Source organism: Hippoglossus stenolepis, chromosome 6 (genome assembly GCF_022539355.2).
Source record: "Hippoglossus stenolepis isolate QCI-W04-F060 chromosome 6, HSTE1.2, whole genome shotgun sequence".
NCBI lineage: Eukaryota > Metazoa > Chordata > Actinopteri > Pleuronectiformes > Pleuronectidae > Hippoglossus > Hippoglossus stenolepis.
The window spans coordinates 7728651-7756155 of record NC_061488.1 but is presented as its reverse complement, the minus strand read 5'-3'; the positions used below and the strand labels follow the sequence as shown (position 1 = coordinate 7756155).

Below are 27505 nucleotides of genomic sequence, written 5' to 3'. Positions count from 1 at the left end.
CTGTGGTGACGCCGGTTGCAGCTTTTCTTTCTGACACAGTCAAAGTGACCTGCAGTAATTGGGCCAGGCCAAGTAAAGCACAGCTGCAGGACTCAGTGCACAGAACCCAGAGGCTGCACCAAAGAGCCGCTCACCCGTTTGTTCAAAGTCCAAGTTCAAGAATTTGCTGTTGATGTGAACAACATCGTCAAAAACGTCAAAACACAGACAGACAGAGATTAGAATTAGGAGCCAGATACTGTACGTGTGCGATCGAGTGTGTGTGCTTGTACTTGGGTGTGTGTGCTTGTAACTACACTGTGTAAAAGGTTCCACTGTGGATATGCAAGAGGATCTGATATGTGGGGCCTTGGCATCTCTCCTCTTTAATGAGTATCTCTGGAGATGGCAGGTGCGTGTTCAGCCATTCTTTTACAAGCTCAGCAACAAACAGGCCGGTCCTCTTTCTCCCACTGCAATTACCACTGTCATTAGCAGAATCACATTATCAACAACACCAAACAAGTCATATCGCTATTAAACACACGCACAACAAAAAAACACACTTCTAAAGTACTGGCATCAGCATACACACCTAGATCTATGACAGCAATTTTAAAACGACCACTAATAGGAATATGACTATAAATAAGGTAAAATAGATTTTTGGAATGACCTTCCTAATGGGTTCAGTCAGTACGATTTTTTTGAAAACCCATTTTTAAAAAATCTTTACTTAACGGTCCTTGACCTGCCTTTTCGTGTTTTACTCGAATGTTACTTTCCCCAAGTTGCTGTCTAATTTTTATTTATATATATTTTTTCTGTTAATTAAATCCCTTCTTTTTATGCAAGTCTGTGAAAATCACTTAATATGCATTGAAAGTGGTTGTGCTAATAATAATCATAATAATCATAATAATGATGCTGGTTCCTGGTAGTTGTATTAGTGCTAATAGCAGTGGAGTCATTATTAGTGGTGGGACTTTTACCCTTATTGCAGCCCAACACTGAAGATAGTGACAAAGCAGGTATTTGAAACCGTGCGTCCTGTAGTCCTGTAGGTGCGACTGGGGTCCTCCACAAAGCCCCCCCCCCACACACACACACATACACACACCAACAGGTGAGCACTATTATTATGTTTACTCTTTAAAGCCAGAGTGGTAGCTGGGGAAATCATCTACTCTTCTCTTTCATTGCTAATTTCTCTCTCCCTGTGTTCTCTCCCTCCGTGGCTCCACTTTGCTCCTCAGACTATAGATAACAAATGTCTCCTGTGAGGTGCAGGGAAGCGTTTCAAAACCAAATAATGAACACATTTGGAATTTAAAACTCCAAAGGGGCACAAATCATTGGTGGCACGCAGAGAGCTTTCATCAGTTATTTTAAGTTTCAAGGTTGGGGCGAGTTTGTGGCCCTTCAGGAAAACCACAGGGCGGGATAATTACTTGCTTTGCTGTGTGTGTGTGTGTCTGTTTGTGTGTGTGTGTGTGTGTGGTTGGCAGGCAGGTCTGTCTGGTAAGATAAATGGTAAATCACCCAGGGGCAGCACATGAGAGATGAGGAAAAAGTCATCTGTCGTTATTGGAGGATTGATCTGTGATTGGGTTTGAGTCTCGTTATGTGGACGTTTACTCCGGCAGCAAAATTGGATGTGAAAAACAAAGGTCCAAAGATTCACTTAAGCCTAACTGAGTGAAGAAATATAAAAGCTATGAGAATAAAGATGGTGAAGCAAAGGTTTGTCGTGCCATGGACGTCGTGTATACTGGCTTTTTCTAACGTCCTCGTACAGCTGGAGACGCACGAAGCGATGGAACCATTAGCTTCGCTGGGTGGTCACTTTGGGATGGAAGATCACACACACAGCCAATACCCACGTCTCCGCTGGGTGATTCAGCTGAGCAGGAGTGGAAGGGAGGAGAAGGTTACTGGCCGTTCAACCCTTTGAATTGCAGGGGAGGCTGGAGCTGAAGTCTCCTCTATGTTTTCTCCCGTCATGGCTCGCCTGGGGCAGCGGGGAGCTTTATTTACTGGAGCTGACACGCCAGGGGCGGCGAAGAGCCCTAATTGCTTTACGGCCTCCTTGAGCTGCCTGATGTGTTTTGCTCTGAACATGGATATCTCTCACAGGGAAATTAAGGGACCGTGGCGTGAACGTTGCCCATGTCCACTTTTAAAAGACAGGCCTGATGCACGCATGCACAGAGCAATGCACTGACACACTCGCCGAGACCAGAGAGGTCTCTAATAGCCAGACTCCATCAGAGTACCGGAGGGAGCTTAGGCGCACGCTATGCAGCACTAACGCTCAAACAGCAAGCACTGCCTCTGGTTCACCATTTCCTTTAAAGCTCCGTAGTATGATGAGGGGCCCGTCACTAAAATCTCATCTTTGTTGCACATAATGATGATGCTCAGTGAAACTAAGAGACCGCGGCACATTATGCCGATGCACTCGCACTGCTCAGATACTACATAAACCCTGGTTTAATCAAGTCTAATTGTCGAGATTATGAGGACTTGTGTATGTTAATGCCTCAACAAACACCAGAACTGGAACAAGTATTGTCCCTTAGGAGGGTTTACACATTTTCCTCTGCTATTAGTTCATGTTAAGCTGTGAGTCAGCTGAAGACAAATACGATAATGACGAGTGGATCAAGCTTTATTTATGACTGCCAACATCAAATACTGTGTTCTGGGTGAAAGTGAGGACTCCACGTTGTTCATGAGCATGTTATAAGGGATTAATAATGCAGATATGTGTGTGTGATGAGTACAAGAACGTCTCATGAGCTATCTGATTCACTTCGGGATCAAATGATATATTCAGCTCCGTCTAATCTGCTCTGTGGAGACGCTGGCGTGTTGACAATTATCCATTCACTTTCCATTTGCACTATAGTTAAAACTTTACGCTGCAGACACTCTCATTCAAACAGAAAATAACAGCATCTAAAAGCAAAATTAATAATGAAAGCCACCACCCCCCCACACCACCCTGGAACTCCCATTTCCCCAACAGTATCTCTATTAATGTTGATTGACCCTGGCTCAGTCACAGCCACTCTGCCACAGCTCACCGCTCACCCTGTGCCGGCCCGGGTGCCAGTGCAGGTTAGCCGGTATGTGAATAATTCCCAGTGGACATTAACAGTAAGAAGTAGGGCAGAGGATCCGGTGGTGAGCTCCTCTTCCCACCCTCGCTCTCAATCCCCTCATCAGCAAGCTGTTAATATTTAATTATACAAGCTTCATTTCACACACTCCAGCTGAAACCATGAGGTGGAGATGGAGGTATACGGGGGACCACTATGAGGGGGAAGTAATGAAAAGGAATACGGACGGTTGGTCGAGGATACGAGACAGAAAGGGAGGGAAAGAAGTAGAGCGTGGAGGAAGGGGGGTGCAGGCGCCTGCAAGTTTAACCAGGCAAGTCAGTTAAATACATTATACAGTACGAGTGGTGTTGGACCCATTAAAGGTGAATGTCTGTGAACGGGAATGCAAATACAGATTAAACATAGTCTGAATATAAAGATGGAAAACATGACTGCTCCCCTGAAGTGAAGCCAAAGCGTCTCAGTTACCACCTGGTGGCTAGTCACTAATCCCACCCTCTCCATGTTAATGGTTGGGACATGAACCAAACTAAAAAAGTCATGATGGTTATTTAAGGTCATTCTTATCACACTGATGTTTGTCCAAGTGCTTGTTTTCCCAGTAAGTTTGGTTTTAATCTTTTGTTAGTTGTGTGATGCTTTAAAAATTGAGCTGAAACGTCATTATTGACAACTGAGACTTACTCGATATTGGTTGAGAGTGCGCGTCAATCGCTTCTCTAGTTTTCACAGTTTCTCTTTTCTCTTTCATAAAAGACATGTGCTCCATACGTGCACTGTTGTATCCGCTGGTAGACGTCAGCGCAACCATCCATCTTCCCCTCGTCTTGCTAATGCAACACATCCCACCGTGTTGTTGACGAATGGCCTCACTGATATTTGTTCTGCTGTGTATCTTCCCCCCTGAACCTCCTCTTCTCCGGCGAAGGTGCGTAGCGCACTTTCGGTTTGCCACAGAGTATATTTAAAAAACTTTTTGTGCAGTTGAAAGTATAAACAACTCAGTGTCAGAGCAGAAAGTTCCTAATCTTACAGAGCCATAATTAACTCTAATAACAGGGGACAACTGGATGTGTGTCTCCCTAAAATGTTTATCTGTTCATTTCTCCCATTTTTTAGCAGATAAGTGCGACGGCTTTTCACAGATTATCTGACAGAGGCAAGACTTTAATGATACAAACAGACAAATTAGGCTGCTGTGTACATTAGGATCCTCTCTCTCTCTCTCTCTCTCTCTCTCTCTCTCTGCCTCCACACTGTGTTTACATTTTACACATGACCAATTTAGACTAGAAATCTCCTGCCAAGTTGCACGAGCTAATGATGAGTAGGTTCAAAGCGCCGCTGGAACTTTTTTAGCAACGTGTACGTCACACGAACAGTTTTAAGAGAATTATTCAGGGAACTTGTGTTCGGAGTATTTAATGTTGAAAATGTGTCCTAATATTAGACCTGTGGGCTATTTCCTTTTTAACAAATCTTGTAGGAGTGAGATCTTGCAGATGAAGTGGTTGAGCATTAATAATTTATGACTGGGGCTTTTTATAGAGCACAGCCCTTGAGATTCATAATTCTATTCACATTAGGCCACAGAAATAAGCTAAAGTTTTAATAAATAGGTATTAAAACTTTAACTGATATTAATAGCACCAATTAAAGGGCATGCTGTGGAGCCATGCATCATTTCTGTACTAGTAGAGTGGAAAACCCACTACGCAGAACCACCCTCGGCTCTCTGTGTCTTTCACTCACTTTCTCTCCGTCTCACTCTTTCTAATTCTCACACGCGCAGTCTTTGCACTCCATCACTGTCTCCTTTCCAAAATAAGAGATAATAAAGAGTAATAAAGATAAAGAGTTGACACTCTGTAGTGGAGACTGTGTAGAAACATTAACATCTGTGCAAACCTTTTTATGGCCATCATAAATTGAAAAAAAAAAGGTTCAGTGTGCTATAAATGCGAGAGACGCAGCATTTTACTCCACCTCATCATTCCACAATCAATTCACTAAACATTACCACGACAAGACGAGAGCGTCTGACCATCCGGGGTCGTGATTGATGAGCAATTTTCCTTGTCTCCCACATCATCGTTTCCTCCAGTGTGCCAGGTCAAATGGTGTGTGTTACGCCGCCAGTGCTCATTCATTTCAGTTTATGAAGTGGAACCTGCGCTGGATGGTCATGCCATTAAAAGACATTAGCATGCACGTCTTTGCCGCAGGTATCGAGCGCATGCAAGTTGGGCTGTTTTAACCAAAGCTTTATTTCACAGGTGAGTGAAGGAGCCAGCGTGGACGTTACTGCTGTTTGTCTCAATGCTGTCAGCTTTAGTAGCACTAGGGGGGCAATCGCTGGGGATTTTCTCCCTCTACCACAATTTCCTGCTGGGCCCAGGGAAAAATGGTGGTAAAGGATGAAAAGGTAGTGTGTCTCCTTTGTTCTGCAGCTCTGAACTCTATAATTCATACTATAATTTTCTTACTGGAGCCAAGAGAAGCGATTGACTTAAATAACAGCTTCTGTGTTCTAATTTGTGTTGGGATTTATCCTGCTGCTCGGGCTAGTGTAAAGCTAGAGTGTCTTGTGAGCTGATCAGTGTGAGCAGTCAAAGAGAAATGAGATAGCAGAGTGGGGAAATGAAGACGGAGAGAGACGGAGGAAGGCTCAAAGAGAGAGCGAGGTTCTACTTCTTTGCTCCAATGATTCCCGATGAAATTGATTCTCATGCCTCCTGGGATCTCCTGCTGTCCCCTCTCTCCCCTCCGTCCCGCCTCCATTACATACCTGTCCAGAGGATGAATGATCTACACATTACCCATGAGTACCGCTGACCGGTGCACGCATCAGCGACTCCCAGCGCTCTGGGACCTCACAAGACACGCCGAAGAGGCAGAGTGAGAGACCGAGCCGGGGAAAGGGTGGACGGAGACAAATAGAAACGATCAAAGCTGGTGATGGAGATGAGCACGGGAAAGAGAGAGTCAAAGCGAGTGAGGGAGAAATCACCAATGTGACGTGGGTGAAAAAGTGTGGAGGTGTGATTAGGTCAGCAGACGGAGATGTGCAGTCCAACGGGACAATGGATGCAATGTGTTAGTGTATTATAACGTAGGCAGGGGAGCAGAGGATGAAGTTAAAAAAAAGATTAGGGATTCCCCGTGAAAGAAATGAAGAACAGATGGAGAACGAGGCTCAGGGAGCCTGTGCAGGGTGTTATAGGCTTTGCCACCAAATAGCTCAGAGGGAGGCAATCAGCGCTGCGCCTGTGGTTTCAACCCTGTAGTTCACCGCTGCTCTCCCGGGGGATAGGTGTCACTCGTGTGGAGAAAGAGAGCAGCCACTTTAATGAATGGAGCTCTTTATGTGAGCCTGAACAGCAAGTTATTACCTACTGAGTAGACACTACGGAACGAGCTCCATTTCCATGGCAGTGATCCCCAGGGCAGGATGGAGGAGGGGTGGAGAGGGAAAGAGGAAGTTCATATTTGGTGCCTTATTTTGTAACAGGGTATGACATCTCCGGCCTCCGTGCTTTAACAAAGCCCCGAAGCATGGTCGAGCATCACTGACGAGAGGAGCATTAGTGTAGAAGGCTGCAGGAAAACCACACAATAATAACACCCACTGGGGAGGCCTCAATCTCTCCAGCTCCTTTCTGCATTTCAACTAGGGAGATGGGAATGTTTAAAATGTATTCTTACAAGTATTCATAGCATCGGAAACTTCACTTTTCGTAAATGATTTAGTTTTCGTTTGTCTCAAAAAAGGGGGTTTGGCCATAGAACAATATAAGTTTATTTTGACTCCAATTAACACTCAGGGCAAATTAAAGGTAACTGAATTATTTCTGATCTAAGTGTAACTAATAATGTACACATATGTTCAGCTTTGGTATAACTGAAATACAGTTTTTATAAGTCTGTACAAAACACATTATCCTGTGGCCCAAAGAAGTGGGATTGTATAGTGCTATTAAAAATAGCTATGAGTACTTTCACTCTGTAGTAGACTGGCCTGACCTTCCACCCACTGTATACTCCGATCCAGCTGCTTGTGATTGTAAATAATGATATTTATCAGTACCGTGATGAAAGAAAGAAAAAGTCAGATGCAGAAACTATGAGCCATGTACCTGTTATTACTCCAGAACCTCCCTACACTGTGTGTCTGCAGGCGGTGGAGAAGGAGGATGGAGCCAGTCGAAGCCCTCTGTTCTCCAGCTCTGCGGGCTCTGAGAGCCGCCTGGTTCCACTGGCGCTGCCCGATAGCTTTAATTGGTCTCCTCTGGATAGCAGCGGAGCGCGGGAACACTTACCCACTAATGGAGTGAGCTGCAACAGGAGTAATGACTTTCATTCACACACATATATGTGCATGCATGTGCATTCAGACAGACGTACACATATTAGTATGCACAAGCTCAGCTATATGCATGTGCGCATGTACAAAGTAAAGCATTTAATCCTCCTGGGAACGCCTGCAACTCTTTCCATCTCACTCCTCTCTGCATTGAGACATAAATCCATATGCCTGAAGACCTGTCAGGAAAATCCTATGTGAATATATTTCCCCCTCAAATGATGTTGGAAAGACAAGTTACTTCTTCAATGGTAGAAGTTAACACATTCAGGCAGGGGTTGAAGTTAGAGTATCAGAACCAAAAAATGTAAATCTTAGTCTAATCTAACTTTTGTGCAACTCCACATTAAATCCCTTCTGGTGCACTGAAATATATAAGAAAAAAGATCATACCAGAGCTAATGTGCCATTTTAGTTAGTTATAGTGTGACGGAAAACCCAGAGTGTGGTGACTTAAAATCATGCATCTGAAACGTAAAAAAAAACAGAGGGAAAGAAGAATCTGTTTTCCTCTTTTGACTCTCTGGGGAATGATTATAGATGTTATTATTCTCACGGACAGATGCTGTTTGTACCGAGTAGACCATCTCCAGAGCTTTGCAACTTGCAAGATGAGAGAGAGAGAGGAGCAGGAGAAGAGAGGAGAATACAGACAGACAGTGATACCACTGGTGGAAGTGCAGTACGTGAACCTCCTCTTTTATCTAATGAGCATCCGAGACAGACAGAGAAACAGACCACTCCCTATCTTGCATTGCTTGCCGGGAATTACAGCGTTGAGGACGGGGGAATTGCTAAAAGCTACATAAACACACCGCACACCCGGCAACTCCCCATCGCTTCCGTATGAAAAAAAAAAACAGAGCTTGGAATAAAAACATGAAAGGCGGGCAAAGGGAAATTGGCGAAGGGTAAACGCGCAAATGAAATAGGGAAGAGAAGACGAGCAAAAATGAACCATACAGCGGGAGTGTGATCCTTTTTAGCATTTGAGCTACATGCATTTACTGACTGAATGAGAGCACAAGTCTCCAGGATGTCTGAAGTGCACAGAAACAAAGCTGACGGAGGAGATCAATCCACGAAACTCAACACATCCCAGCAGCAGCTGTCACTCTAATTGCCTCCTTCACTGTCATCTTCAGCATCAATGCCATGCTAATGCTGCACCAGGTAATACTGGTTATGGTCTGGGGGTAATTCCACTCCCTCTAATGAGCATTTGATTTCCATACAGAGCTTTTTTCTTTTCTGCGGGGCGACCACGGCCCCTCTGCATGTGGACTTAAGTTGTGTACAGTACTTTTGCCACTATGGCATAGTGCCAATCTGGTTTGTTAATGGGCTAAGCAGTGTTTACTGTTCAAAGACTTCCACATGAATTATTGATGGCTGCACGCTGGAGTTGTGCTTGGAATTAGCCGAGAATAATCCATCTGGGCCTACCTCACTTCTTAGGTGCCGTGTCTCTCTCCAGGGTAAACAGGCTGACTACAAAGTTGTGTAAATTAGCCAGTATTTTGTTATCCTGATTTCTGCTGAGGATATAAAGTGGATCTTTAAAGGAGCACGAGAAACCGTGCGACTAGGCGTCGAGGCGGTGTGAGCACAATGGGACGGTGACCGGAGGGCTTTACTTTTCTAAGTGGAGGCACAAAGGCTAAGGAAGGCATGCATGCATAATGTCAAATGAATAAATCAAGAATTATTTTTTAATCAATCTGTGATCTGAGCTTATGCACTTGACTGATCATTTTGCAAATATTTTATTATATCATTTCCTTTCATGTAATCCATGATCCCATCAGGGCATCGATGCAGCAGAGGAAAATCCCCCAAACCGACCTGGTTATTGCCCTAATCATCCTCTCCTCTCACCCGCATCCCCATATTTGTAACTTATTATCTTGTTAAAACTTTCACCCTTTGCTGTAATTTTTCCTTCAAGCTCCTCTGTGTGGTTATGATGCTGTGTGCGGTTGCCCTCTCTTAAACCCGACAGCAGTCTTAATAGGAACTGTGCTCTGGAGCCATTATTGGTTTGGTTTCAAAGGGAGACTGATGAACCCTTGGAGATTTCGGGATGTTTGGAAAAGGTTAAATACGAAAGTAACCGTCTCACATCTAATCTACCAGAAATTAATCGTATCACATGAGCCCATAGGACAGATGGCACCAACATAATGAGTTGCTTGTGAATATGCATTTGCTTGCACTGTAAAATATATAAGACTGTGTGAATTGTGAAAAGAAGAATGGTTGTTGGAGAAAGTCTGAAAAAAAAACAAAATAAACATTGGCAGCGAGCTAAAGGAAAGACACGACTTCTGTATTTGAAAACTTCTTCCCGCTGCGCTCATGTGAGTGATGCCAATTTATCCAGACCCCTGATTCATTTTCTTGGCGCCGTTTGGTGTGAGAAACGGAAAAGACTTTGCATGTAAAGTTTGGTAATACACTCTTGGATTAGATCCATTGCTCAGACAGAAATGAACCAGCCTAAGCAAAGAAGGCAGCAGTCTGTCAGGAGAAACTGGCTTCGCTTTCTTTTTCCTGTTTGAGTCTTTCTTTAACCATTTCAACTTACTTGTTTACTTTTGCCTTCAGAATACCCATCTGCCATAACTGTGGTGACATGCCTTTGAGCAGCTGATGAGGTTTGAGAGAGCGGCACTGCAGAGGGGAGAAGTCTGCTTAATTAGTGTGACTGTGGAGTCGGGAGATGTGTTTATCTCATTATGGGCGTTTGAATGAATATTCACATGTCCTCGCTGAGAATAATACAGCGATTATTAAACAGAAAAAATCCAAAAGTGTCCAAAAGAGCAAAATATATCTCAAACGATAACGTGAGATCCAATGAGGCTAAAGCAAATGGCTGCGGTTTCGGAAGATGTTTCATGTTTCAGTGGTTCACATTGTGCACCGGAGCGCAAACCAGACACAGCACGGTTCTCAGCAAGTCTTTCTCAGGTTTCTCAGGTGTCTGTGTGCTGAGCAGAGATTGATGTGCTCTGTCTTCCACTCCCCGTTGTCCCTCCCCATCTGTATCCCTCTGTTTCACCTTGCTGAGCTAATCCAATCTGGCCAAATCCCTCTGCTAAGGAGGCCTACACAGGAGCGGTCCTACTGGGAGCAATATGCCACCCGCTTCATTGGCAATGGGAGCCCTGTAGGTCTTCAAGCCCAACCGCGGCGTTTTGTCAGTAAACAGACAAAGACGTATGAATTGTCTAAGTGACACGGAGCACGCGGTCTTGTGACAATAACATGTTGTAGAATCGTGACAAACAGGTATTTTCGCTCCATGGGATTACTGCAGCCCTGTTCCTCGGCGACACCACACGGCAACAAAAGCATCACCAGGGAGCCGCGGTCTAATCTCCCAGATACCTGCCACACACCATGAGGTACGAAGACGATTCACCTTTTCAATGGAGCCGCTCTACCAAGGAGAGGACAGTTATGATAAGCTGCAGTCTATCTCTACATAGTCAATTACACCGCACACCGCCTGCATGGATGGCCTGAAATCTCAATCCACCGGTGCAATCAGTGTTGCACCCTAATGAGCAGAGCAGGCAATATTAAATTAAGTTCATCCATCAAGGGAACAGGCTGTTCCTCCATCTAATTGGCAGTTGTGGCTTAAGAACAGGATTCTGTAAGAGAGAGTGGTCAGTGGTTTATTCCATCTCCATTCTTTTTGTTTGACTTGTCTCCGCTTTTTATCTGCTCCGTCTTTCCCTGAGAAAGGTTTCAATGCCCAGACGGCCTTAATGAGTCTAAGATGTGGGTCTGCCGAGGCTCTCTTTGTGTGGTTGTGTCTTTATCTTTATCTCTGGCTCACACTCATTTGGACAGAGTTTAGCCTGGCAAACAAAACGCATTATCAGCCTCCTGTGGACAAATAACAAACAGCCTTTCACATAGTCACACACACACACACACACAAAAAAACTTTCTGCTTCACGCGCAGGTACCACGGTTCACAACCTGTGTCTCTTTTCACCGGTCCTGTCACAGAGACTTCAGTCGTGCTCATTGGGGAGTTCGCACCGAAACCTACAGAGTCTTGTGTTGGCATTTAAATTCAATACATGCTGGACCTTATTAGTCGGCCGGAGGGAGGCAATATAGACAAGATGATGTCTATAGTGACCCTTCTCTCCCGCAAAGCACACCCAGCTGACTTTAAAGAAAAAGAAAGGTCAAAGTAATCATGCTTCTCATTGCAGGGATTCTGAGACTCAGCAGAACACAAACAATGGCATGTTCTTAGGCACATACAGGCCTTTGAGCAGTTTCTGTGCATATGAGAAAGAAATGTGATTTCATTCAATTAGAGAGTTGGTTTTTACGCCAATCCTAAAACTATGATATAGCGACCGAAGACGGAAACTGGAAAATTAAGGTGGCAGACAGAAAAACAAGGTTAACGATCTACAGCAACGTGAGCAGCTCAGTGACGTTGTACTTGATGATGTTGCTTTGAACTACATGTTACTTTTCTATGGTAAAATGCTGAAATTTGCTAATTAGAGCTAAACCCAAACTCTACTCGGGAATGATGGAGTGTATAACAAATTTATACAATTAACTAGAATACCACTCAGTAGAGAAACAGCAAGATCCAACATTTTATTTAAATTCAATCAAGCTCATAAGTATCAGTTCCACTTAATGTGCCTGATTATTTTTTTTTAATAATGAAGATTCATCCATCCAAGTATTCCCTGCTAAATCAGTAAAATTGTTGAAAGGCCGCTCTTTCTCACTATGTTAAGCAACGTCACAAAAAAAATGAATGGGATCTTTCCTGACCTATACCACATCCTTCCATTGTGTTTCCGTGGTAACCGTTCAGTGGTTTTTGTGTAGTCCTGCTATGTCACAAACCAACATAGATGAAACATGACCTCCTAGGTGGACGTAATTATATTTCTGATCAGTGAAAATTTGACACGGTAATAAGATGGAAATCACCTATGTTAGTACTCTCAATGCTTTGAGGGGTCATTAAAGTAAAAACTAATATTTATGCCAACTAATCAAATGGATGTTTCACTCAAAAACAAAAAAACCAAGCTATTATAAACTGTTGATCATCTTGGAACCAAGCTCGCCTGAAATGTTGCACTGATCCATCCAGTAGATCTTCTAACCGTTTTACTGAATGAGTGAAAACATTGTCCTTCTACTCCTGCAAGATGAAAAGTCAAGGGCTCACGTTGGGATTCATCATCTCAGGACTGAGGGTAACTGAGATACGTTTCATGGCAATTCAACCAGTAGTTGTTGTGATAATTCAGTGACGAACATTGACACCAACTGACCATCGTTGGCCTCCACTGGTTCCACAGTACGGCTGTAACAACGTACTGTTTGTGTGATGGATAGTAGAGTAGAAATTACAGTGGGCTGAACACATAATCCACCTGTATCCTCATATACTGTCTGTAGTCAATACAAACTCTTTAGATACTCAGTGCTATGAACGCCGACGCCACATTATTAAAATATTAGAATTATTCATCTTGTCATTATTATGATCTGAAGAAAGTGAGGTGACATTCCTCTGCATTTATAACTTCTATTTCTAGCATCCGTCTCATCTCCTTGTTATTTATTGTTTGATTAAATGAAAATTAATTTCCACCATGTATTTACTGTCACCCAGGGAAGTCAACAAAGAAAGAAGTATCTGTGATCTATAAAAATACATGTATTACACGTCTCGTTTATCAAAGGCTTAAGTAAATCCAAAACAAATCTGTATTAAAAAACAATAAATTACTCTAACCCTGTCATAAAGTGTAGTTGAAGTTGTGAAAGTTACAGCGATAATCTTTGAGTCGCCCATTTGGAACAAATGATGATGAACTAATAATGAAAAACGTATGCGTTCGTTCTGCTCCTCTAAACCAAGGTAATACCATTAAAAGAAGATTGTACAGGCTACAAAACTCCACAAAAGGATAATGTTGGCATACACAAGGTGCTTGCATCCTGGTTTATTCCTTTAATGTGAAATTGAGACGCAGGATAACTGAATATCACACCAATATTTGATGTATTTCTTCTGCAGCAATTATTTTTTATAAGTTAAGTAGTGAAAAAAGTGAGGGCAGTGATGTACGTGTAAAAGCCACTCGGGCAGTTTAAAATTTGCACTCAAAATCGCGTAAACATAAAAAATGCATTTTGTGTCGAAAAGGTGGTGAAGAGCCGTGACTTCTACTTCTGCTGCTGCTGCTCAGACGTTGTAATGGTTGTAAAAATCATTGACAGGACCAAGGAAGCAGGATGGGGTTTTAATTTCATTACGTTTTTCATGAGGCAGACCAGACAGGGGCCCTCACACATCATTATTTACACCCTGGCTAGTGCTCAACTTAATGTGTATTATTGTATCTGCAAACTAATCACACTCTGATGCGGCCGTAGCGTCGCACAGGATTTTTTCGGAGCGGGATTTACGAGGCTGTTAATGGCCGAGGATCCAACGTGAGGATTACAGTATTGTGAGAATCAGTTTCCAGTCATTAAGAGGGAGTTTAGTGAGGTAAATTATAAATGGACCTGAACAATTATCAGCAATTTTAAACGATAGATAATAATCCATAGATATAATCAATTGTAAACTATTCTATTAATTGGGTTAATATTGGAGTATTGGTGTCCAGGTAGTCGGCACAAACATCCTTTGTATGAAAACTCAACACATATTATATATGTGACGTAATGTCTTCAATCCTCAGTGGCAACACAAGAAGAATCTGAACAGCTTCCTAACAGTAGATTTCTCTTCATGGTGGCTTTGGTTCTTCAAAGTGCTTCCCCTGTAAAACTATACTTTCAATTAGTTTCCCAGAACTTTCAGGGAGGCTTTGCAGACCAAAAGTTAGAAGAGAAACTGGGACCATCAGCTGCACATTGGCAGAAATGCACATACATTTAATTCAAATTCCTGTGTCTCCTCGACTGGAGCTAAACACCCTCTTTTCACAAGACAGAGAGAAAGTGCTGCCGCGAGGACAGAACGTCTCCAATTTAGCTTCAGTTGGAAGGAAGATGTTGAGGAAAATGTAATGAGGGAGAGATCTGGACACAGAGGACTTTAGAGAGGAAGGGGTTTGGAGAGAGAGGGAGACAGAAAGACGAGACGAGAGGAGTAACGTCGTCTCAAAGTAGGCTGACAGGTAAATTAGCATGTGCGGCTAATGGGGCAAAAAGCGGCCAAGGCCTCGTGGTCACCCTTTCAGTCAACAGGCAGCTCGTTGACCCAACCATTGCCTCTGTCACTCCGCTTCTCGGTTTTTAGCATCTAAACACGAGAACACACCCTCGACTCTGACACTGACAACGCGAGAGACATACTAACAACACGCGCTCCAGCACGAGTACGCGTTGAGCTGCCACGCGTGGGAACACAGAGGGAGAACTTAATCTAATAGGATTTAGAAGGAATTGGGAGACGAATCTTGAAACGTTCAAAAAGGTTTTCGAGATGTTGGCCTTTTGATTGATTCTCCTGTCAAGCTTTTTAGCAGAAGTGAGAAGCAGTGAAAGGAATCATGGATCACAGCATGCATTTGGAATCGCGTGTGTGGAGTTGTTTACAATCTGCTCATCAAGGCGAGGGGGTAAATCTCTCCCGTACTTTTTTCTCCACCTTCCAGCGGGAATCAATAGCCAGAGAGCTTGTTCTCTGCATCTCCCCGTCATTCATTTTCATTCCAATCACTTTGCTGTGTATACCCTGGATGCCACAGTGGAGTCATAGATCAACACCGTTGCAAAGTGGGGGTGGACGCGTATGCATGTACTGTATGTGTCTGCGTAACCAAAACGTGCACATGCATAAGTGTTTGTGGATCAGCGCCAGAGAGACCACAGTTGGGTATTACCACATATCAACGTGCTTGTCTTCCCGTAGCGGGTGTCTGAATATTTCATCTAATCATTAAACGCTGACAGGCTTCACAGAGTAGCGCCACTGATCCCCGTCAGAGGAATACAGGGCCTGACTTCATTAGTCCTGTTAGTACTAAGCTGCTTTACCCTCACTCACGCCTGGCTTAACCTGCACAGCGATAAATGCTGAGCGGAGGAGGAAAGATAGGCAAAGGGGAAGAGAGGTGAAACCGGAGGAAAGCAGCGACAAAGGCATTTAAAGAGCGAAGCAAAGGTGCCAAAGTCGGGCATGGAGGGTGGGGAGGGAGGAAATGGGAGGGGAGAGGGAGGGCACAGAGCGTGTGAACCTTGGGTTTCAGAGGCGGGGGAGAGGATAAAGCTCAAAGTGGTGTTTGAACTGTGAGGGATTTACAAATGCAAAAAAAACGGGCAAAACAACCAATTGACTTGTGTTGCAATCGATCGATTATCGACAGCCAAAGCGCTTTACTGCGATTCCAGCGTGAGGCTCCTGTGAGCTGAAGAATTACCACTGACCTCTGTGCACACACACGCATCTTCATTTATGCATAAGCTACTTCATGCTTTCACACATGCATCTAAGCAGATAAAGATATGCACGCACATCTTTGGTCTCAGCAGATTTGCCCGGTAAATTCATCTGGTTTCTCTCCTACCAGGGCCCCACGCCCCTCTCACTCAGTCTTCTGCTCCTGGCAGCAGAGGTTTTTGGCTGGCTTACGTACGCCCACAGGCCCCGGAGGGACAGCCCGTGACGGATGGCAATGCGCGTGACTCCAATTCGATTCAGCCCATTTGATAAATTTATTGCTGGCATTTTGAAAATGAAATTAGAGGGACGTCTCCTAGAGACTGTTTTTCCAGCGCAGGTGCCATAAATATACTTCGTTTGGCAGAGGAGCGGGAGAGGGAGTGTGGAGAGGGTGGAGAGGGGCTGAATAAAGGATGTGGTGGTCGGGGGGGCAGATAGGTGGGGATGTTCCGCAGAAGTAGAGGAATAACGAATAAGGTCACGTTATAATGAGCTTCTGTATTAATCATGATATTGGAGGGAAACAACAGTAAAGGTTAGTCAGCCATAGTTTGAATACTACCTGGGCCTTAAATGCTACGTGCTGTCCTTCAGTCTAATACATGCACTGTCCTAATGTTCTCTTTCAGCGGGTGTGAAATCCGCCTCTCTCGTGTTGCATATTGACAGATTGCGTGATGACATTGGCGGTGTGCACAAATGCCCTGCTTTCTCCATCTTTCATGCTCATGCACACACAAACACACTCACGCACAGATGCACGCGCACACACGCACACGCACACACACACACACACACACAGTTTATGTACATTATCTTTGCCTCAAGGCCCCGTGGCTCTTCAGTAGCAATGACACTGTCAGAGCTGCAAATCCATCTATAACTCAGAGTGGATGAATGAATGCGGCTGGTTATTTTTCTCCGTGACAGCCTTAATGTGTGGGGCCGAGCGACAGGGAGTGTGTCTCGTGATGCTTCCGACTAAACCTGATTTGAATTGGACGGAACACACAAGTCGTACAGGCGAACAAAGGAGAAGCTCCATTCCCCCGTCGGGGGTCACGTGACCTTATTTTCCTCGCTCTCATTCAGAAACATATACGAGTGTAGCTACGGAGGGATGATGTACGCCAAGTCAGCCTCTGCTCATGTTCAGCATTCATCAGAGAGCGAGGCCAGGGCAGCTCACATCACTTACCTTTATAGGTCCATCCGACAAACAGTCATCTCCTCACAACAGTGTGTACGTGTCTGAGTATAAACTGTCGCACAGATGCACGCCGTCAATGTCTCTTTCACTGTATCTACAAGCGGCTTCAGCGGATTCAAAGCCTTGTGAAGGGGGAAAATGTCACCGTGTTCCCAAAGACACACTCCTGCTGTTTAGGGTTTGTTTCGAAATATAAATGTTGTGCATTTTATACCACATCTACATGAAGATGAAACTAGTTTTACCTGCTGCCTGTTCTGCTCTGGTGAAAAGCTCGTGCAAAACAAAACCCAAGTTCTTACGAGCACAGCAGGGAATCAAAGAAAGTTTCAACAAAATCAGCGGGGGAGTTCTCCTGAGTGATCGTGTGCTTCTTCTCCTTCGTCTTCGCAATCACAGAGCGTGACACACCCCTCTGCCATTACTGTATCTCCACCACGGAAAGCGGAGGGCTGGGACTTGCTCGGTGCATACACCTGCAGGCTGTCGCTCAGAACAACGCCCCTGGAGCTGTTTAGACACTTTGAATGTCTGGCCCCATCAACTTACAAAACAGCCTACAGGTACTTTCCTAAAATCTCCACCCCAAAACACAAACAAACACACACACACACACACACACAAACACACCCACACACACACACACAAACAAGTTCCTTCTCTCCCGGAAGACCGACTATGCAAAGCAATCACCTCCCCCTAACCTCGCATTAACATACACATGCAACTGTGGAGGAGTCTAAACAGAGCTGTGATTACTCTGAACATAAGACTTACAGAAATCAACGCATAAGCACAGACTGCGGGCTGTCTATCATTGTGGGTTAGCAGGATAATTGAGTCTAGGGTGTCAGTGGGTGTGAGTGATTGACTCCGTAATCAAACAGATTGTTCTGTAACGGAAACACTGAGGGACTCAATTTCAAATCAACATCAACACCACCGCGATATGTTATTCATCTCATTAGCAACAAACTGAGAACGCGCGGAGCCGCACACCTACACGGCACCCATGTGAAAAACGCGAGGGGATCCACAGGTGACTGATTGAGTGCTGTCTTACCTTTTTGTGATGATACTGCGGCATCTGTAGATAAAAGAGAGAGGAGACACAGAGGAGCGTGTTAGGAGTTGACAGCACACACATAAAACGCAGGAGATGACAGCCGTGGAAGTGATTTGCTGGGAGGGAAACAAGCCACCCAGGAGGATAAACAGACAGGGTGGGGGTTGTACACAACCAGGGGGGTCTCTCATCTCAGACCTGCAGAGAATATTCCCTTTACCACCCTCGCACTTAGTCATACCTCAGTAATCATGCAGTAGGTGTACTTAGCAGAACCTGCAAACGAACACAGCAGCTTTTCTCCAATCCACCGAGAGAGAGAGAGCGGGTGAGAGGGAACAAAAAGAGGAATCTGAGCAAACACATCGGAGAGCGGCATCAAGTAGAAAGATGAGAGTCTCCAGACCTTTGGAAACCTCTTTCACAATTTACCTGGAGTGAGCTTTCTAATAAGTAAAGGTAATGCCGCTGAGGTGCAGCAAGACAGAGCAAATCAAATCCTTTTAGTAAGCATTTTAGGTTCTTACTCAGAGCCCACTGGAGACACTCCGGGCCCAGAAGGCGTAAATCAAAACACAGCCCGCTCAGAGGGGAAGAATGTACTGCAACACATTTTTTATACAGCAGAGCATTTATATAAAAAAAGAAAAGACAAAACCCAAACCAAAGGATGTGTTATGCTGTAATCTTGCTATATTGTTCCCACAAAATATTTACCAGGACAGTATTCGTAAGCTCCCAAGGTTTCATTTTTATTTAATAAACTTGTCAAACTTGCCGTGATACAATAATAAATAAATAAATAACAAAGGGAGACAAAAGTCCTTTTGTCTCTTTTTTTATTACTTTGTACTTTCAGCAAAGCCTTTAGAAAATGTCTCGGCTGGCCATGTGCCCAAAAAGCCCAAATGGCCACAGACATGGGAAGGGAATAATTGAATCCAGATGGATTTGTGGTGTACTGGGCTGAGGAAGTGATAATCCAAAGCTCTGCCTAATTGCCAGAGTAAAGATGGCGTCCATTGTGGGGGTGGCATCGGTGTTTATCAAGGCAGTGTGGCGTGGGATTGGACTGAGCATTAGGGCTTTACACACTTTTGTTTTGTGAGGTGTTACAGTGGATTTGAGCAAACATTGGCCCCTCTGGTTATTACATGGTCTGATTGTCTGCTATGCGACTGTCCATAAGCTCTGCATGTCTAGTCTAATCTGAGAGGAGGCTTCAAATAATTAGTTAGTGAAGCACTCTCACGGCCCAGCGCAGTCAACCTTATCAGGAAAAAGAAAAACCTTGGTCCATTTCCTTTTCACCCCAAAGGCTTAAAGACTCTCACCACTGTTAAAGCCCTTAGGGTGGCTGCATAGCCGATAAAATATTATCCAACATGTCCCGACCACTGCCCCGACACTTCTTCTTTCTGTCATTTGTTATATTAAAAAAGGCTACAGTGTGTCAAATGGAAATGTTCTGCCAAGCGCTTGTAGTACAAGCAGGCTACATGCACTTGTCTTAAACTTGTGAAGGCCAACTCTACAAAGGACAGGATGAGTTCCAAAAGCTTATAAAACTTTTTTTGGCAAAGACAAAGAGGGAGTTTTGTCAGTGGTGACGAACACACCTGATTTATTACACCTACATATTTTTTAACATCTACCGAAGGTAATGACGGGTAACCGACGTAGTATTAAAGGGATAGTTCACCCAAAAATGGAAATTCACTCATTATCTACTCACCGCTACGCCGTTGGACGGGTGGGTGAAGTGTTTGAATCCACAAAACTCTTCAGGAGTTTCAGGGGTCAACAGCGTTGCAGCCAAATCCGATACAATTGAAGTAACTGGCGACCGAGCTTCAAACGTAAAAATACAACAACAACAACCATGTGTCCATAAGTCCCGACATTCAAATTCGGCTTGAAACAGCGTCATTCACACCATGTGTTTCACCTAAATGTCCTTAGGAGCCGCATTCACGTGTGGATCACAGTGTTTTGTTGACTCAAACACTTCACCCACGTTTCCGTCGGCATAGTGGTGAGAAGATAATGAGCAAATATTCATTTTTGGGTGAACTGTCTCTTTAAAACGTTGTTATAACTTGAGTAAATGAGAAGAAGAATATTTCTGGAACAAACGCTGCGATGCCAAACTAAAAGCTCGAGACAGCACAATTTAAGTGTGATTTAATTCTAATATAATAAGGCATAATTAGAATTATGAATTCATTAATTGGGCCTATGTACAGCTACCTGCAGTAAACAGAAGGGTGCTACACTGTGTGTCACGTCCTGCACTCTGATATAATACATTAGGGTTGGGGCAAAATTAAAAAATAAAATGTAATAACATGGTCTCTATTAACACTATTTTGAATACGATGAATAATGAAAACGCTCCAGCTTGGAGATAATGAATAATCAGATGAAAGCACTTCTTCCCTCTGTAGAACTTGCAGGGTCGGAGCAGAGTCATTATGCTGATTGGTGTCAGCACATATAAATAACTTTAGGGAGGTAAAGAAAACCACCATCATTGATTATTGCATTTTCTCACCCGCTATCGTTGGCTCGCGTGGATTTGGAGACTAATTTGCAGTGAATGTGTGAGTGGTGTTTTGATGTGAAACGGCCCATATGTCAATACAGGTTTCCCCCCCAGTGCAGAGCAAGTCTCGTCAAGTTAAGCCAGCCCAACAGCATGGCCAAGAACATGAAACGCTACTTTCTGAAGAAGTGAATGTCCCAAAGGTTTTTCTCCACTGAGGAGAGTAGAGGAGAAGAGCAATGGAAACGAGGAGTGGCACTAAGACAGTTCATTATTCATTCAGGTAAACAGCTCTATAAGACTGTTTAAAAGCAAAGCAGCCAAGAAGCGAGCACAAACAAAAACACAGGAATTAGACATGCGTACAGGGTATTAAAAAACCTAATCACATATATTTTATCAGTCATTACTCGTTAAATCTATTTGATTAAATTTTTTTGGATTAAATCCACACACACAGTCATTAACCAGAGAAGGAGTAAAAGCTTCCAACTTGGAATTGAATGACAGATTGACAGGCTACAATTACTGTATTCAGACTAAAACTGAAGTTTCGGTGCTTGAACTGGCGAATGTTCCAAGTTAAGACCGACACACACGGAAAAAATGAGTTTATATCAAAACTCCGGATCTAAGAGGGATCACACATAAAAGAAGGGATCAGTAAAGACGCTTGAACACAATGGGACGTTACTACAAACTCTCTCATCCTGTGATGTGGGATGTTTGACTGAGAGATAATAGGGTTCAACACTACCCATGTGGCAAATATCAATTGGAGATCAGCATCACCAAGACAGGTAACTGATCAAATAAGCATGGTTTTCTTATTCCAAACAAAGAGCCCAGCTTTAGTCGCTCCGGAGTCTGTTTTTAGCACCTTTGCTAAGTTGCGAGGACGTGTCATGTAATTTGGGGTTTTCAGACGTCAGTAAAGTTTGCTCCTCCGCCGCTTTCCTGTTGCGGCTCCTGCGGTTGCCATGGACACATTAAGTGGCGAGCTGGAAAGTTTGAACAACCGCAGAAGCAGCAAACCATTGTCTTTCTTGCTTTGCCACATCACTCTGCCTCAGTCGAAGAAAGTTCTCTTACGAAACACAGGAGGAAGCAGCGGTAACCACAAAGTCGTTGAAGGAGCAATTACAGCTGTTACATAAGCGTCTAATTTCACTCTGATTGTTCAAAACTAGGCAATCGTCTTCTGGACTGAAGTCTGTAAGCAGCAGATAAAGAGGCCCAGTGGTGTATTTTCATGTGCATGGATTCACACTCCATTTGAGTGGTTGTTTGTCACTATACAATATATACTATGCAGTATGGTAGTGACCTGTCGATTGTGTACCCTGCCTCTTCCGCAATATCAACCGCGATTGGCTCCAGCCCCTCATTACCCTCGAGTGATGAGCGGTAAACATGATGGATGGATTTTTAAAGCAGACTCGCTCACTCATCAAGAATAAAAGAAAAATTATTCTCTATCAAGCTGATGTTGCAATTTTTAAAAGTTTGATGCTGTGACATGAAAAATAACACGAAAAGTTGCCGAACATGTTGCGCTGCAGAAGCTGTCAAACACCAAGTAGCACGGACGACTGTCGGTGTCCATTCGTCAGCACCTTTTTGGTGGTTTGTCCCGTGTGAGCATCAAATGATTGAGAAAGCTTTTTTCTCTCTCTGTGAGCAACGAGCTGGTTCTTTTCACCCTCACTGTCGAAATGAAAGATTGGAACACCTGCACCAGACTAGATTGGAGCCATAAACACGGAGTGATGGATTTAACTTTAATGACGACAGTGAGAACTATCAGCAGGGATGAGAGCGGCGTCAAGAATAGTATCGCAGCTGAAGGTGCAAATTTCTTACATGTTCCTCAGCTTCCCTCTCTTCTCCTCTACTTCCTCGACTCTTCCTCAACCTCGTTTACTGTCACACTTCCCCTATGTGACTCTATTTCCAATGACAGGTGCATTTATTTGACACATAAATGCTGTAAAGCAGTTGTTTCTAAGGGGAAGATTGTAATGTTAAAACTCTTGGTTTGAAAATCTCTATTTTGAAATAAGGAAAAGACACTTCCACTTTCTGAATGTTGCTCGTTTCTTAAGTTGTGTTAAAAATGACACTAACACACTGTTTTAAAGACATTATTAGATTAAATCCAGCGACAGCCGTCACTGACCCTCTGGTCCATTACGTTACTGATTCAACCAGGACCATATAGGTGAGACTGTACTTACATGCTGTGTGTATGTCAGGGTTAAATCCCCCCCCCCGATCCTTTACATACAGTCTACATCCCGGCCTTATTGAATTAGACTGCTATTGGAAACATGTCGTCTATTGACCCCTTAAAGTTAAGGCCTTGCTGCAGCCCGCTCTGGGAATAGTTTTAATTACAGACAGAAATTGGGTTCGATTTTTACCCCCATTGTTAAAAGTGAGGAATCCCTACATCGCTAATCCTCGCTTTAAGAAAAAGGAAAACTATATCACCTCTGGAAAGTGTGCCAGCATGAATACGTGTTGTTCCTGTGTGAGTGGAGGAATCTGCATGTGAGCCGCGTACTGTACTGTACCGTGTGTGCAGTTAAGTGTGCAGACTGCAGTGCTATCTACAGATGATTTACCCCTATTGATATACATCATCACTGCAATGTAATTAGGATAAATTTCAACTCTGTAGCTGGTCGTCTCTTAATCACACTCACTGCTGGACAGTGACAGGCCAACAGTTAAAGTTCAGGATTAAAGACGCCACTAAGTGATGGATGGTGACACCAGTCAGTTGTGACCACTGACGCAGATGTTAATGATTCTCCCAAGACTCTGTAATGGTCCAGCTCATCCATGAATCATACACGATAAATACTGAATTTACATCTCCTGGTTAAAGTGGCTATATATATAACTTGCTGTTGCTGCATCAAAAGCATAAAGAGCTGTTGTTTTACAAATCGAGTCCTTTTAATGTCTTACTTCAGAACAATGGCGAGTGTTGCTAAGTGAATCGTGTTGGAGTTAAAGCTGATAGATGTTGAAGATCAATTACTTTTCTTTAAGAACTGCAACAAAGAAAAGAAAGACGTCGTCCGTGTTAGTTTCTGGTTCTCTGGAGGGGGGGGGGGTGCACGTCAGGGTACGGCATAGCTTTGACGCAGAAGCATGGATTGGGCTTAAGGGGGAATATGTTTTGGTCATTTTGGTTTAAGGAGAATTACACCCACCCTCAACCCCCTCCAGTTCAGCATCAAACTTTAGTACTTCACTAATCATGAACCATCTTCAGTGGTGAAAAGCAAAACCAATATTAGCCCTTGTTGTGTTTCTACTTCTATCTATTCTAGCTAGCTGCGAGCTTGCGAGTCTGCCGTGAAGGAGTAGCGCTGCTCAAAGGATGCATTATAAACTTGTCTTGTAAACAGAAGGATAACTTAAGCTGTTTGCAAACAACCTTCACCAGCTCCCGTAAGAAAACCATGTTTGCCGGCAGAGAAAACGAAGATGGGTTTTACTCCAATGTCTGTCAATGTAGTACATTCCTCGCACATCTGTTGTGCTACTCGTGAAAAGAGGATGTGCACTCGGTTGTAATAACAGTTTGCAATTTACAATCACCAGTTACTGTGAAACCTACGATACGCTCATCCATAAATTCACTGTACAAGCACCGACCGGTATGTAACACGCTAACATACCATGATTCATACTAAAGTTCCACAAGCACATGTATGTGCCGATTTAGGAGAAGAAAACAAGACAGACCGCAATCCAAGGTTTTAATTAGCCGTGTATAGAGTATAGAGTACGCTCATCTGCTATGTACTGCGCAGGGAGAGCGGGGAGTGCTGCCTTCTTGCTCATTATGTACTAATGAGTTGTCTATTAATGAAAATGGAAAGCATTTATTTTGCGAGCACAAAGGGTTCAGCTGGAATAATTACTGCACTACGGCAACAAAATGAAAACAGAAAGTGCAGCATCACTCTTGTGTGGCACAGTACCCATTAACCAACTGTTATCGAGGCCTGGCCAACGGTGCTGCACGGTGCACACCAGGAGCAGAGACTGTTTGCATGGACCATTTAAGCGTCATTGTGAGCCGCACTTTCAACATCGTCTACATACTCTGTGTGAGGCATGCATTATTAATCGCACATGAATCAATGCGTGTCAATATAAAATGTGTTTCCACTGCAACATAACATTTCTACAGTAGGCGGGTGTCTTTTTTATTTTCCACTGTACAGATCATTGTGTGCTAAAGTCCTTAAAACATAACTGAGTAGAAAAATTTGGTAATTTGATATAAGACACGCCCAAAAAGTATTAGGGGGAGGTGGGGATGAAGAAATGTGAAAACTGTGGTTCATGTGCTCAGAATGGAGGAAATTATGACACAGGACCAGAGGGAGGGCACGAGTGTGGCTGAGAAGAGCCGTGAATTAATATAGCAGCAACTGTGGGATCCCCGCGACGATAATATAATTTTGTCATGCAGCATTTCTTTTCAAATGGTGATCAGAACCATTCTAATAGGCCGCTAACAGCTTGATTTCCCATTGGGCTCTCCTTGGAGAGGTCAGGGGAATGGGGAGCGTGTGGGCTCTGGCAGCCTCAGCAGATGGTTCTTGATCAGATATTAGAGGCTGGGCAGCGAGGTCGTCTGGCCACGAGCGCTCTGTCCCGCCGGGGGGGAAACAACCCCCGTCAGAACCTCCGGCCCGAGCTCTGCTTCCAGCGCCAGACGAATAGCTCTGCGTCCCGGCCAGACAGCAGGGACATTGGAGCCGTGACAGACTGCTGTCCTTAAGCCTTGTGACAATCTGGGCAAAGGAAACTCAGAAACATGCCGTCTGCTGTCATTTATTGTCCTCCAGGAATTGATTTCACCATATTTGGGCTGTGCATGATTTGATGACAAATGGTTACGCAACTCCTGCCGTTGTCTGTTTCCTTTTATAAAAATAATGACAGCGACGACCAGAAATCCTACTGAGCTGGATTTGAAACAACTGTCCCTCTCCTCCCATCACTCGCTATCCCTATTGTGGCAATGTCTGCAGGAAAGACAAATCATAAAATAATAGGGAATCAGAGATTTAAAACATCAAGTGTGTTTTTGTTATTGGGAGGATCATGTATTTGTTATTAAAATTAAATCTGAGAAATGTCAGTGTGGAAGCAACAAGTACGATAAGATAAATCCTACTTAGATAATTCTCCATCATCTATTGGCATCCCTCGCTTCTTTCCCTTCATCCCGCCTCATTTGTCAGTCGCTCCCTGCTCCATCGACAAAGTGGGGATGAATAAACACGCCGACCTGAGCTTTATTTATCCTTTCCCCTGCGACAGTGGCAGTCTAAAATGGCAGGGCTTTGGATATGACCTTCAGTTAGAGTGGCTCTCCATCAGTCATCGCTGCCACCCACAGATCAGACAGTGGATGAGGAGCCGCAGCGCCCACCGTCCTCCTCCCCGTCTCTTCTCCTTTTTTCTAAACTCCCCCACAGCTGAGATTTCTCATCCCCAATTTTTATTTCATATTTGCCCTTTTCCTACCGACGACCTTTCTTTATTTGGTGAATATTTAACTCAATATGTAACCTAACATCCAGGGTAAGTGCTGAATACTTAAGAGGAAATATAAAGGGTGCATGATTTTGCATATAATACCCTTAAATGCAAACAATATAAAAGTAGTGGGGCGATTTTCCCTAAAATAGCTAAAATGGGAGTGTGATCATATTTTTCAAGTGTACTCTCGAGAGTGTTCATTATAAGTGAGCATCAGCGTCTAAAATCTCTCATTGTCGACAGCTTTAAACAGCTTCATGCCCTTAGCTAGACTGTGACATCCTCCGTCACCTCTTTGAATCATTTACAACTTCTGTTTCAGGACTTTGTGAGATACAGATGAGAGGTTGTGCCGTTCTGAGGGGAACACTCCCAGCATGTTCTTTTCGGATGCTTCCCTTTAACGTGTCGGAATAGATTTGTCGTATTGCCCCCGGAAGAGCTGCCTGTTGCACGACAAAGATAGCTTTGCTTTGAGAAATCTCTGACTGTGTGCAGCCGGACCACTCTACTCATGTTGATTCAGTTGTTTGCTCCTATTCCACAATCAGCCTTTTAACTAACGCTGGAATTAAGGAACAACACAACTTTCAAATAATTTTCCAATTCTGTAAAACAATGGTTACTGAATACTCAAATATGTCATCATCTGGAATATTCTTTTTAATGTAAATCTAATTCCCTTCTTTGTCTGCTTTTGTCAGATTTGTACTAACTATTGTGGATTTGGCCTCATTGTGCTGTGATTTTTTTATTTTTATATATATATAATTGTTTCTTTGCTTGTTTTCTTTTTTTAAATCAACCTGCCTGGGACTGCAGATGCAATTTAGTCCAAGAGACTAACTCTGGCACATTTACATAAACCCTTTTAAATAAAAAATAGTTTTAAAAAAGTTACTTCCAGCTCACATTGAATTGTTTTTTTAAAAATCTGCCACGCATGAAAAGACCTTATGATATTGACATGCCATTATTTGACCAGAGAGAGAGAGAAAATGAAAGAGGAGGCAGAGGGGATGGAGAATGAGAAGCACAGGAGACGATTACAGGAAGAAAAATAAACACTTCATCTGAGTGACCTGCGGGACGTCCTCACTTGTCCCTTTCTACCAAGACCACTAATCCAGTATCTGATTATGTTGCTCTACATAATACTCAGTTATT

General features: G+C 43.6%; 1 protein-coding gene across 1 annotated transcript in view; it reads right to left on the bottom strand.

Moving 5' to 3' along the window:
* The window catches only part of LOC118110790 (cadherin-4), a 215460-nt gene that overhangs the window by 97885 nt on the left and 90070 nt on the right, over positions 1–27505 (bottom strand). The window contains exon 3 of the mRNA XM_035158856.2: positions 18214–18237. Within this exon, the coding sequence (XP_035014747.2) occupies positions 18214–18237 (24 nt within the window). The remainder of the gene's footprint in view (positions 1–18213; positions 18238–27505) is intronic.